This window comes from Lates calcarifer, linkage group LG17, assembly GCF_001640805.2.
Source record: "Lates calcarifer isolate ASB-BC8 linkage group LG17, TLL_Latcal_v3, whole genome shotgun sequence".
In the NCBI taxonomy this organism is placed as follows: Eukaryota; Metazoa; Chordata; class Actinopteri; family Centropomidae; genus Lates; species Lates calcarifer.
Window position 1 is genome coordinate 20,731,035 of NC_066849.1, and position 14,961 is coordinate 20,745,995.

The 14,961-nt window shown below is 39.6% G+C and overlaps 1 protein-coding gene across 2 annotated transcripts in view; it reads right to left on the reverse strand.

Annotated features, from left to right (window-relative positions):
• Positions 1–14,961, reverse strand: part of raver2 (ribonucleoprotein, PTB-binding 2) — a 93,964-nt gene that overhangs the window by 30,449 nt on the left and 48,554 nt on the right. For both annotated transcript variants that reach the window (XM_018696477.2, XM_018696492.2), the window contains exons 4-6: positions 13,808–14,115; positions 12,871–13,035; positions 907–1,098 (exon numbers count right to left, since the gene is read on the reverse strand). In XM_018696477.2, the coding sequence (XP_018551993.1) occupies positions 907–1,098; positions 12,871–13,035; positions 13,808–14,115 (665 nt within the window). The remainder of the gene's footprint in view (positions 1–906; positions 1,099–12,870; positions 13,036–13,807; positions 14,116–14,961) is intronic.

Here is a 14,961-nt window from a genome sequence, read left to right on the forward strand (position 1 = left end):
TTTTATTTACATCTCATATGTACAGGTCTGCTGGTGTGTATCTATTAAAATGTGTGCATGTATGAGTGTCATACCGTGTTGCGGGCTGTGAGTTTGGTTTATTTCAGGCAGCAGGAGACAGTGGAGGAGCCCAATCAGTCTATAGAACTATAATTATCATGTCAGCGCCTCTCTGTTAGCACAGCACTGTGTAGGAGGGATACCGCAGCTACAAAGACTACTGCAGCCAGAGGGTGTTCATGCATGTGCGCCATGTCAAAACCTCTGTGTATCTCAGCACTGGATGTGCAATAACCAGTTGGTGCTGGCTTCACAGTTAGACATAGCTGTGGCTGGGAGCATGCTGTCTGGCTTGTGTGTAAGCCTGGGAAGTCCACTGTGCAGTGTATGGACTTCCAGATTTGAGGAAGTGTAGTGGGCTTTATTTTTTAAATCTACCTATTAACATCTCAGTGGAACAAACTAAAGTGGAGCTGCATCAATTTCATTTCAGACATTACATATACTACTTATTTGGATACTTATACTATTACTATACTTATACTTACATATTTGTTGGATACTTATTATATCCAACACACCCAGCAGTAGAGCAGTGTATTTGCACCACATTGCTTTCCTCTTTTGTCATTCTTTTGCCTTGCCAGATGAAAAAACCAAACATAATAAATATCATAAATATTCTGCATTCATGTAATGTTTCACATGGATAATGATATGATCTGATCTGATCCTCTGTGGTCACCATTTATGGGTTTAATATAAACCAGACGTTTGACAACTCAGCAGAGATTCTACATGAATATTAGAATGGACAGTGGATTTGAAACCTGGGTATTGGTGGGTATATGCAGCAGTGTGAACGGGTAATGTGGCTGTAACATGACGGTTGGGCATTATACTCACCATACCCTGGGCGGCGATGAGTGCAGCCAGGGTGCTTCTCCCTGAGGTGCCAGGGGTACAGAGCGACAGACGGACCTCCTGACCTCCCACCAGCGTTCGGTCCATCTCTATCAGCACAGCCTCTGCCTGCTCTGCGCTCTCATACTCCACCACACCGAAGCCTCGGACTGGACTGCCCTCATCCTGAGCAAGCTGGGAGATATATACATATAAAGACAATCACATTAAAATATGTGAACTAACTAATTAATCCTACATTATTTTAAATTAAAAATCCACATTGTCAATGTAATTTTCTAACTTTTAATGACAACAATAATGTCTTTTTAAACATTTGCTTTGGTCATTTGCTTTTTTGACGAGGTAGGAGAGAAGGCTGTGAAGTGAGTTTTCAAAGGCGCAAATCTCAGAACATATTTAAGTAATCGGTATTGATCAGATATAGCCTCAACCTTTCACAAAAAAACACAGCATACACACAATGTGTTTTGCTTCAGGGTAGGAGAGACTTCACTTATTGCTTGTTTTATTCAACCAATAAGATTATTTATGCCCCTGCATCAGCTCTGCCTCCAAGAAAAGTTTAATTAAACCTCTGCTGTTTTATAGCTTCATTTCCTTGACCTCAGTAAGATATGTAGTTTGATGCATCACTGGTGCACAGAATCATTTCTTCTAGTGCTTTGAGCTAATCTCATTATTACTAGGGGTACATTCATGTAATTATTAGGGTTATGAACACAAGCCGATGCCATTTGCCACTTGTTCACCTGTCTGATTAGAATGGATCCATCCTCTTATCTGTTTGCTGTTCCTCCTAGTTCACTGGAAAACTGCACTCGAAAGCTACAGATTTTCACTGAAATATGGTGCTATATTTGCCATTGCCACTCTTGGCGCTGGCCTTGTCTTCCTCTCTGTGCAATGCCACATTTCAGAATAGCAATCAGCCTGCTTCATTTGGCCCCTGTCTCCTCGTGTACCAGAGATTACTTCTGCTCTCAAGTCAAAGCCTGTTCCCTGAAGATGTGTGGGCTTCCTTCACAGGGTAAATTAGATATTTAAGTGGTTGGATGTTTTGTTGCAACTTGGCTGCTGAGAAGTCGAGATTAAAAAGGAAAACAAAAATCACTGACATACAAGGACAAGCTGAAATATGGCAGATTGAAATCCAACTTGCATCCTCTGCTGCTTTTTGGGTCCTCTCTGACTTTTCTCCAGCTCTCTCTCTCTCTCTCTGTTTCCCACTCTTTATACCAACATGTCACGCCATCATTTGATTATTAAATAAATAATAATTATAATGCCCCTCTGCTGACTCACAGCAAAAGGTCCTGGGTTTGAATCTGACAGCCAACTGGTGGGTTTCTGTGCCAAGTATTCAGGTTTTCCTCATGTCTGTGTGGGGTTTGGTTTCCCCCCATAATCCAAGAACATGGAGCACAACCTGTCCAGGTTGTATGTCACTCTTTACGCAGTGTGCTGGATAGGATGCAACACCCTGCAACCCAACTGATAAGCAGCACAGATTATATATGGATGTTGATCTTAAGTGCCTCACTGGAGTTCATCATTCAGGAGCAAGTGAGCCAAATGAAACCTGATAAGCGTCACAGACAGGTATACTGATGTTCACAGAGCTATCTATTGTTGCCAGCAATGAATAAATAAGAACTATGCCCAAACACAACATGAACACTTGGAGCGACTCAAAGCAAAGAAGAGAAGAGGATATCTCTGCCTAATGTGGATGTAGATTTTTTTTGTTTACAATTGTTACGAGACCTTATTTCTGATTAATTGATACTAAAACCTGATGTCTAATGTCCATTTTCTCCTTTCAGACTTCATCAGTTATCTGGGGGGAATAAAAAAACACACACACACCAGAGGTATTATTGCCAACAGCTGCTTTAGTGGAGTGAATATGTGTGAGATGTATTTTTCCCTCAAATGCAAGAGGAAATGCACTCACTGATAATTCTAATTATCTAATATAAGCCACAGGGTGCTTAACAGAAGTCTCCTTTTCCTTGCCAGAGAGGGTAAAATGCCTGGAAACACTACTTTCATTTATTATCTTTTAATATTTTATCAGTGAGGTAGGTCTCTACAAACAGAAGGTTTTCTGTTTCTGCACCAAGTTTACAGCACTATTTAGGAATAGTAATACAATTTATGAAGAAAGCTGATTGAAAGGGCATTTTATATGTTTCAAATCAACAACAACACAGTCTCCTCCAGAGCAGGCTATCTATACAGGCAAAGCTACCATGGCGATGTACTCCACTTAAAAGTGAGTCACCAGCAAAAGCCAGCATTAAATCCAAAGTAGCCAAACACTTATCCACTCAGTGATTCAGAGAATTATGCTAGCAAATGTATTCATCAGATGTAAATTTACACAAACACACTACCAGAGAGGATCAAAGTGAAAAATATAACTTTGAACAAGAACCTATACACTTCCATTTTCAAGTGTGGGTTTTTTATGTGTGCATGACAGACAGTAACTGACAGATGACTGTGTGTTGAGGTAAAAAAGCTTGTCTCAGCTCCTTTTGACTAAAAATGATTTTAAAAAAAAAAGAAGAATTGACATGATGTAAGAGAAAGAACAAGAGCATCCTCTTGTTCTTTCTGCACTGTTCCTGGGAGTAAACACACACACACACACCACAAATTTCTGTGTGAAACCAAATAATCTCCTGCTACCAACTTAATGGCCACATCCAATAAAATGTCTGGTATTTTTCCAACACAGAAAGTTGATGGAACAATGTCATCACATTTTCTTTATGGTTACTGGTCAATAAATGCATCTCTCAAGGACAGAGTACTGCTGACCAGTAACATTACTTCCGAAGAAGATTGACTTCTCTGTCAACAGGGTTCAGTAGTTTCCACTGTGCAAGGAGCAGCTAAATAATGCAGGCAGGTTCCCCTTATAGCTAATGGAGAGCTAAAGGCTTATGGTCAAAACACTCCACATGATCTATTGTTAGCAGCAGATAAATTAAATTTAAATACTAGAAAAAATACATGAGGGGTGCTGTATTTATCTCACATTTAAAGTCAAATCTTGTCTAGAGTCTGAGACTGTTTATAGTCCTCCACCACACAAAATGTGTTTGGGCTTATTACTACTTCAGTTGGATGTTTGACCTTCACAGTGCAGAATCATATACATGCAGAGTTTGACACTAAAAGGCTGTTTTCACAGGTGCAAAGTTTCTCTGTGCTTATTTTGAGTTGGAGTTGTTGAAGCCAATCATGGTTCAGTTAGCTACTTATAAAAGTATGATGCAAGAAAAGACTGATAAAGCTGCATTTGTGTATTCTTTAACTTCTTTAACTGCCCTTGTCCTCAAAATGTCTACATTCAAAAAAGCTTATATTACACAGGCTGAATCAGCCTTGAGAGACTCCAGACTCTGCACAGTGAAACAGCACTCCAACAGCAGGCACTGCAACAGAGAAACATTAAGAAGTCTGATTGTTAGTCACAGCCATAATGTGCGACCAGAGCATTATGGTGTTAACAGGTGGAGAATTAACATAGTTTCACTCAGTCCAAGAATCTACAAACCACTCACATATTTGCAGCGATAGTAATAACACTCTCAGAGACACTTAGATTTGACCATTTCTAGCAAGAAGCAGCTCCTTTGTTGTACTTCTAACAGGCTCTGCATTAAAGGGGAGTCTGTGAATGAAACCAATCAGCAAGCAAGAGATTCTTCAGGGAGAGTAATAAAACCCCCACAGGGTTATGCAGAGCAGAACAGAGCACATAACAGTATCAGAAACATGAATACACATAGTACACAGGGCAGAAGAGGTTACAGCATTCATGGTTAACAAGAAAACAGGACAGGGGAGGCTGAGGTGCTGGAGAGAGAAATAAACCAGGGACAGCAACATGTGGAAGGTGGTTTGTTGATAGCATGGTAGCATGATGGCAAGCGAATGATTATTGAAAATACTCATTTAAAACATTTATCAAGAGAAAATGCCAAATATTTGCTGGTATCGACTTCTCAAATGTGAGGATTTTCTGCTTTTTAATGTTTTATATCATATATTTATAGTTGAGATTATTTGGACACTGGATCACTGGTGAGATAAAAACAGCAGTTTCAGTCAGTTTAAAACATTTTATTGACTAAATCATTAGTCAGCTAATTGAATAAATAACCAACACACAATCCAGAACATGATCTGTGTTGCAGGTAAATCCTAAAGTTCCTATTTTTTCTGATATGTCCATGTAGAGCAAAACATCAAAGAGCTTATAACAATACTAACATGATAGGATGGCCCATTAGAAATTTAGAAAAGACCTTTGGAAAAAACTTAATGTTGTCATTATGTGATCATGTTCTTGTTTGGAGATCACAATCCCCACTGTATCTGATGTGGATGCTTCATAAGTATACTTGGACTACAACTAATGCCCTCGTAGTGTAGTTCTGCCTTTTTCTTCACGTCAAGTATCACGTAGAAAAGCGTTGTGAGAGTTGACACTGCTTGGTACAATACAGTGAGTTGTGACAGATGACAGTTGAAAACTGAAAGACAGAATCTATATATAGTATCAAAATAACTATCTATCAGTTTCCCAAAAGCCAAGGTGATGCTGTTTTGTCCAGTCCCAGAAAATTCAACTTATTATAAAAGAAGGCAGAAATAACCACCAAATATTCCCATCTGAGAAGCTAGTGCTACGGATTTTTTGGCATTTTTACTTTAAGAAAAATGACCAATTAATTGGTTGGGTTCAGCTCTCACTATGCAGGCCAGCCATAATTATAAATAAATAGACAGCATTTACAACAAGGCCCACAAATCACCAAGTTTCAGAGGATTTGTGATTGCATTCCAACTTTAGCAATTACCATAAATCACATGTATATGCGATACAATCACATCAGATACTTTTACTGTAAAAGTGGGCAGATTACAAATCAGTGGGAGACAAATGTAGTTGCACTTTCTCAGCCTGAGTGCTGATGGTAACAGGCACCAGCGCTCAATCAAGTGGCCCCTCCATTCCCTCCTCCCCTCCATTCCCCTCCTCTCATTCGTCTGCTGTTCCCTCCGGTCTGAACAGAGGATGGATGGAGGAAGGGAACGAGAGAGGAAAATGGATGTATGTGTGGAGGAGTAGGTCGATAGGCTGTTATCATCAGCATACATTAAGCAAACTGTATGGAAATGACCTGAACTACTCTACCACTTGAAAGATGAATGAATGGATGGATGGATGGATGGATGGATGGATGGAAGAGGGGGAAAGAGTGGGAGTGAGGAAGAAAAACATCAGTGATTGATTAAGTGACTGACAAGTGGAGAGGTGGAGGGAAGGAGGCTGACGGAGGATATGAGCCAGAAAAGACAGGAGGGAAAACAAATAAAAACTTGCTAATCATTATTTTTCTGCACGCACAACAAATAAGACTGCCGTAGAAGTGGGTAAACTGTGAAACACACATTATACATCAAATTGGATTGTGTGGAAATGATATTCAAGCTACCATCAACTTTGTGTGTGCGCACACGTGAGTAATGATGCGAAGATTGAGTGACTCTCTGTATTCATTTTTACTCAAACTGCACTTACACTATATAACATATTCAATCATTATTCAGATCTGCACAAACAATTATGCAAATTTAAAGTGGGCATGTGCGTTCTGCATGTGAGTCTTGTATATGCCAGCTGTTATACAAAGAATAATTCAGGCAGGGACCAGTAGTAGTAGAGTTCATTTTCCTGCAATATCTAAATGCCTTGTAATGTTGAATATTGCTCATAGTTTAGCCTCAGCTCACAGTTGCGGCTGTGTTGCGTGCATGTGTGAAGCGTATGCCCAGAGAACGGACATATGCTCCTTTCCCAGATTTCTGCCTATTCCAGCTTTAAAAACGATTCTTGAAATTGAGTGAAGTATTGTTAATGCCTGTCTTTACCAATGAAAACTTTTATTGTGAGCCCTTGAGTCTCTCATCTTTTATTTTTTAATGCAATGTACGGCCCTACCTTGTCCTCAAGGTATGATTTAGAAAAATTAAAGAGTAATTAACTGCATAAATACGGCACTTCATCCTTCATCCAGTAAATTATTCTTGATGTAAATCAAAGAAATTGGCCCAGGAGAAATTCCTCTCTTGCACGATGTAATTACCCTGTATCAGCCTAATTAATAGAAGACGTTTTTCATGTTTTGGCCAACAGGTAGTTGGTAGTTAGAGTGGCAGACCAAACTAACAGACTGCAACATAATGTTTTTCTGTCATCTTAAGTGTGTGTGTCTTTTTGTAGGTTGTACTGTGGCCTCCAGGGTAGCACTTGGACCAGACTGATTCATTCAGTCATTATAATTGGTTTGTGTGTACTGAAGCTGATAAAAGAGGCAATGAGGCAGTTGTGTAAACTTTATTCAATTAAATTCTCTTAGATGCCAACAATGTGCTTAATTCAGCTTTTATTTTTTTATTCTCTAGAGTGATGAAATTAGGCCATCACTGCCCATAGTGCTGAATGCTTTCTACAGTGCCATACAGTATATATATTGCAGAATATACAAAAAAGAGCAGAAAATAGAGGAAGAGAGGCGTTATGTACAAGCAAAGTAACAAATGCAATTTGCTACATAATGTTGTTTATATGATAGCACTATACTTTGGTGTGCTGAACACTAAGCTGTGTAGGGCACTCTGTTACACCATACTCTCTTGGCTTGTACTGAAAACGTGATCTGCTATTATTCAATAATAATCAAACATCAATACCAAATGAGTCAAGTCAAAGTGCAGTGGCACACAAGAGGTAACTTCTCTGATGTAAGGATTCTGTTTTCTATTGTTGCAAATTGAATAACATACTACTACTACTACTACTACTACTACTACTACTACTACTAATAATAATAATAATAATAATAATAATAATAATAATAATAATAATAATAATAATAATAAGGTTCTGGACAGTTGGTGGGGAAAAAAACAACAAAAAAAAAACACTTCACCCTGGAGTCTGGGAAACTGAGCATTTGTGGACCAAACAACTAACTGATTGATTAATAATGAAAATAATCATTAGTTGTAGCTCCAATGTTAACAGCTGTTTGTTGGTTGACTGACATTGGGAATTACCCTAGTCTACCCACAGTGAGAACAACGGGTTCAATGGCAAATAAAAGCAAAGCCACTATGAATAGAATACTGGCTGCTGTGCTGCATTTTGTCAGCACAGTAACACATAAAGAAAGTTTTCAGGGAGAAAACGATCAATGTGTTGATATTCTCTGATGTTACAGCTTGGTACTGCAGGGACCAACTCTTTTGAAAAAGAATGGAAAAGTAATAAATGGCTTGTCTTTCCCTAAATGTGTGTGTGCGTGTAGAATGCAGAAACCAAAGATGCTAAGCTAGCTTATCAGTGTGCCTGACAGCTCTCGACCTCGAGTCATGGTGTCCAGCCAAGAGATGCTGACTGAGTCACTGGCAGGGCCGAGACTCAGAGGAACCGCCCTGTCAGTTAGTTTGTGTTTGTTTGTGTGTGTGTGTGTGTGTGTGTGTGTGTGTGTGTGTAAGTTTAAATGGCCACGTCAGTTGTCTGAACCGAGTGATGAGGTCATGACAGCCCTGTCACAGCTGTCTGTGAAGAAAGGTACATGACCTATCACAGTGACAAGTTTAACTGTAAAGATCTTTATCAAAGGAGTTGGATGTGTATGTGTGTGTGTCTGTGTGTGTACACAAGAAGAAAGGGAAACTGTGTGGGCGAAAATGTGACTCTCATTAAAAAAGATGATTTAAAAGTGAGACAATCTAGATAAATTAATCAATCAAGAAATCATTAGCCTTAAGATTAGGTGATCCAAGATGAAACAATTTTACTGGATCAAAGTTGAAATTAATCAAACAACAAACATTTGGAGGTTTGCAGCTTTGTGTGCAAGGAAAGATGTAATTAAACATGGCAACTCTCTTAGAGTTATTCTTTCTTTGAATAAAACTTTGGAGCACTGCAAGTTCCTCCAGAGGGGGTAATAATTGTGTCAAGCATCTTAAGATTGTACTTGGGAAGACTTTAATTAGCTGTGCAGCAATGAGTGCCGATGATTGTGGGGAACATGTTTTTCAGAGTAAAACATGTTACATATTCAAATTTTGAGGTTTTTTGTCAATTCTGAAGAAAACAATGCAACTGCCTACATTTTCTGACAACAAAACAAAGCTCATTATATGTTGTTTTTCCTCTTACAGCCTCTTTGGTTCATTCTCAAAAAGTGCTAATCTTTTCATCATCAACCATCTGTCCATCTATCCCTATTTTATGATCTGTTTCGCAGCATGTGCCATACTCTTAAAGACCTTAGTCTTTCTATATCTACATGTATCCAGAATCATCTCTGATTCATCCCAGTCTTGTACATCTCATTTACTTTCACTCTGTGGTGAGAAAAACATTGACAGACTTGTGTCTTTGATCTAATTTGTTTCTCAGCTGTTGCTGCTGTGTTGCTTTTTGGCTATGTTTGTCTGTTGCCACTAACTGGACATGTCACAGCAAATGTTAAAGCTGTGATTAACTCAGGGTAATACAGTAAGATCTGTATTTACTTGTGAGAGCAAAATAAACATTCAGCACTACTTTGGCCCCTTTCCCCTTGCATTTTCCCTCTAAGTAGATTTAGACTAAAAAACAGTGACATCACATTATACAAACACCTCTTTCCTTGTAGCTAAATGACACCCACAGTACTGTATATAATGTAAAAGCTTCAAATCTTGTTTGTTTTTCTGCAATGGCTGCACCATAATATGTAGTAAAATAATTCAAAATGTTTGGTGCAGCATTATATATACTGTGCATTTTCATATAAAACTGCATTGTGTTCTCCAGTACAATATGTGTCCATAATCTGCTGCTCTAACTGTAGCAAAAATGTTACAGCTGTTGCTAAAAACATGCAGAAAAATAATAACACAAATATACAAGGTGTGTGTCATCTACCGTACGTGAGCTGTATGTCACTGTGCTAACACATGACATGAACTGCCTTATTGAGCCAGTTAAGAGTAAACTGTCTCTGCTCAGTCTGCCAATTTACTGTGTGGCCTGTAAAATCTTGAAGGTATTCTTTCCATTAACCTCTCTCTATAAGGATGAACTCCATTCATCCTTATGTTCCTTCCTAACTCTATATCTGCATCCTTTTACAGACAGTGGTATACTGACAAAATTCTTTGTCTTTTAATTTGTGTTTTAACTTGTTCTCAGCTGTCATTACTAGATTTACAGTTGCAAATATGCCAACAATCTTCTTACTATGATTGACATCTTACGCCTCTTCACCATTTCACCTCAGCTCTCCATCTCTCCCCAGTCTCTCTCCGTCCCTCTATTAGGCCTGACATTGTCAGCCCTCTCCTTCCTCCCTCTGTCCTCTCTCTAATAGGTCTGGCATTCTCAGCTTCATCCTCCCTCCCCCTTCTTCCTATCCCTCCTTACTGTCTCCATCCTGCTGTACTTCCCTCTAATATGGTTGACATTCTTTACCCTCTCCTCCCTCCATCTCTCCAGGCTGACTCAAGCTAAAGTGCTGCCTGGAGGGCCCTTTCGTGGGTTGCAGAATTACAGTGCTCAGGGCCAAGGCCACAGGTTAAGTGCACTCTGAACAGAGGAAAAGTGACAAGAGGGCTGAGTTTTACCAATGTGCACAAAGGAGGAGGAAGGTTTATGTAAGGCAGACTGGGGCTGATGACTACAAGACACTAGGTGTGATCTGAGACAAATTATTATGCAGTGCACTTATAAGTGTGCATAAGCAGTGTATCTAAGGAGTTATGCTCTATATAGTAACTAACACTAACTTCTAAACTACCCTAGGAGTTTGAAAGGTGAAAGGAAATGAAGGCAAAGATATAGAGATGATGGGGGTTTAGGTCACCATCTAAGCCACAGGACAACCCAGTATATTAATCATATATATAATGGTGAAAAACATTAAACCAGACAGACTGCAAGCATATCCCCTGTAGTATCACACCTGACTAGCTGACAGAGTTTTACAGGAAACAACAAAGCAACAGCTTCTGCACTTTACAGGTATTCTGCACTTTACAGGTCCACCATGTTAACTCGTATCTCTTGCTGCTGCAGAGTGTGACTACAAACAAATGTTTTTGTTAAATATGTTACATGTATAATGCTACATTTCAAATGAAGCTGAAATTGTATATACAGCTGAGATATTTCAATTAAGTTGTAGAAAAATAAATATATAAAAAACACTAGGGCTGACCTGAATGCTTCGTGGTGTCGAAGCTCTGCCTGTTGCCATGGTAATCAAAGTCCAAATGGGTATTAAAAATGATTATTATAGATGCAATACCCCAGAAATTCAAAATAGCCCATGAGATAAGAAAGTGTAATCCAACATTTTTCATCATGCATCAACAGTCATTATTAGCTATTATTTAACTTTTGCATTTTGTGCATCATGTGACACAGTCATGTTGTCAGCACTGACACAGAGACAGTGACATGTGACCACATGACAGACTTTCAAGTTACTACTTTCCAAATTCAAGAAGATGATCCTCAAAAGAGTCAAGTGCCAGATATGGCAAAGGAAACTAGCATATCACATATCTACAATGAATTTGTGAAATCAGCTGAAAACAGAGCCGTCAACATTCAAGTTTGATTGTTGCCCTCATCTCTCTCGCATACCTGATGTTAGCATCTAGCCAAACACCTCCACTAATACAAATGGCCACTTCCCTGGTTGTGTGGTACACCTACCCAAGCACTCAAGCCTGAGGCAGCAGTTGTGGTTAAAATGGCTTTGCTGTGCTGTCCCATACAGGCAAGTTAGTAAAATAATATTGTGGCAACATAACTATCCATTTGCATGCCACCATGTATTTTTTCATCTCACTGTCTATGCTATTTCTGCATCATGTTTAACAGTGTGAAGGGTTTCATAAGCTTTGCTCCTTAAGTATTCCAGGACATACATGGTAAGGTGCCAGTAATACACTTTCACAAGCACATACTGTACTGTACAAAAAAGAAATAAAGAAAAAAAAACACTGAACCATAGGTCAAAGCCTGCTGGCACTGCAACAGTGAAACAACATGAGCTAAACACCCACAAAGCATCATGGGACCAGGATGATGTGGGTGTATTGATTTCTATGTGGGAGTGGGGCAGAGGGGTGGAGCTAAAACTGGAAATGCAATAGATGACAGATACCCATTGAGTAATGTCTAAATGGGAATGTGGGGGTGGAGTGGATGTAATAGAGCAGGGTGGTATATAATACAGCTGAACTGAGCATGTTAAAAAAAAAAAAAAAAAACCAGAACCGAGGGAGGCTGGGGGAGGGAGTTCAAGGGTGGGGCTGGTGTCACAGCAGCCACGCCTCACCATGGAAACAGTTGCTTGGTGATAATTCTTGGTTGGCCAATGGGAACGCTGACCCCTGAATTTTATATCAGCACCTCTCACCTGGTGGTGTTCGATTGTTGGGGTATGGAAGGAGGGGGATCAGCTCAAACTGAGAGTGTCACATATATATGATGAATAACATTTTCTTTACAGCTGTTACACTACACTGGGAGAATGAATGAATTCGGGAACATTTATCTCAAACCTTGGTTTCACAGCACAGACATGTTCAGTGAGCCATAACCCCTACGTGATTTTACAGATTTGATTGTGCTTGTGAGAGGTGTGAAAACTAATGGCCTTGTCACATTTCTGTTAGGCTGTTATTATACCTACTAAATTGACTGTCATATCCGGAGGAGTCCATTTTAAACATACCATGCTTTCAAAGGTAAGAATTATAAACTTTCTCAACGAAATACAGGTATCACAAAGAGCTCTGTATGCCTGTACACTGCATCACACACATCCATACATAGAAACAGAAGCTCACCTGGCAGAAGACGGGTTTGTAGGTTTCAGAGAAGAGCTGGGTCAGCTCTTCAGAGTCACACAGGTCCAGCGGCAGTCGGTCCACACACAGACACTTGGAGTGCAGGTTCTCCTCCTGGCTCAGCTGGTTGACATCCATCCACTGCACCATCAGTGAGCGATCACCCTGTTGTACAGAGTTATGTGATTTTTAAGATTCTCAACTGGCTTTACACTCTAACACTACATCATAGGTACTATTTCAATTCTGCATTTATTTTAAGTTCAACATACAATACATGTAAATATGGCTTTACTTGCTATTATATAGTCACCTTCTCGGCTCTTATGTGCCAATTTGAAAGTTTGGCGGTCCTTGAGCTGCACTTTCTTCTATAGTTTTTGTTTTACTGGTCGAACCAGTCACAAATGCAAGGTCAGATAAACTGTTTTATAATCTAAAGTAAACTGATTTTGATGCATTAATGATGAAGCATTTGTTCTCAAAGATTATGTTTTGTGTTTCTGCTGCAATTTTATATTTTATACTCCTGCCAATAACTGAAACCAAACTCAACTTGCAGAACCTGATCTGATTATCTGCCAGTTTCATGGTTGGTTATTGTTGTGAATCAAAGTAGATTTAATGTGGCTTTTTCACCCACAGAAAAAGACCCTCTATTGTTAAAGTTCTGTATAAAGTGATCTAAATGTATTACAAATAAAAGCTACAAATACTTGCTTGCATAAATATTTACCCCCTTTATTAGGACACACCTACAAGCCCATTCAGGATGGCAGACACAAACATAAAATGCATACTGATATCATCCACAAACTATTCTTACCATGGATATCATTGCGAATAAGTGTATCTTTTGTACTCATCAAAAAGGGTTCAAACAAACTGAAGCACTCCTTAAGACACTTTCATTAACATGACAACTGCTCTGACGTACCAGTGGTCGGCCCAGCAGCTCAGAGCGGGCCCGCGAAGCAGAGTCCTTCTTCATGTACTCAACAAACCCATATCCTTTGGAGTGGCCCGTCAGCTCGCTGTACACCAGGAAGGAACGCTCAATGTTTCCATAGGAGCGCACCAGCTCCTCAAACTGCTGGGCGGTGAAGGTGTGGGGCAGGTTGGTGAGGCAGAGAAGGGAGTCGGTAGGCTGCAGGGTTACGTTGATCAAGCGCCCCCGGACAGTGCTGTGATGGAGGGAGCGGATGGCATCCTGAGCCTGGTCCCCGTTCAGCAAAGTCACAAAGGCTGGAGGAGGGGACATTATGGAGACAGCGACGAGGGGAAAAGACGGACAAAAGACAAGAACAGACACAAAGAAAGAGATGCACAGACATAAATGGACGGGGACTCACACAAACATACATTTAAAGCAGACATTCAAAAACAGGCAGAAAGCAGTGGATGGAAAATGCAGGATGAAGAGACACAGTCAAAGAACATGCACAAAACAACTCACATGAAGGGCAAAGAAAATAAATGACAGGCCGAATGTGGTAAAGTGACAAAAATAAAAATAAGGAGGAAGAGAGAAGATTTGGGCACACACAACCAAAATCACAGACAGACAGTCATAAAGACAGACAGACAGATACACAGAGAGAAAGACAACACATTAGCTAGAAAGCCAATAGGGAGCCACTATGTAGGGGGAATCCACTGTGAAACACACACACATACACACCTTATCTTATTTAAAAACAACCTGACTGAAATATGTCAGGGAACAAATAATACTAATGAATACTACAGTACAAGTAGCATTTTTAAACAATGACATAACACTGGTGATTTCATTGTGATGCCTTAAGACGAGTGTTAATGTTTCTTATGTGCAAGTCCTTATGTTGTTTTCTCTTTTTCTTTCCAGAGGATGATCTCGCTTTCCTGAAACTGAAATCTTCAGCTATATTCAAACAAACAGTCCCATTTCAGCTCAGTGTTGGATTTTTTGTTTTTGTAGTTTTGCTTGTTTTTTGCCGAAAGTATGACAAAACCTACTATATGTCCTGGAAGTCTACGGAGAAGGTTTTGACATTTTCTATTAAGTTACAATCCCCTATATCAACAATAAAAAAGTGTGAAGGCCCATTA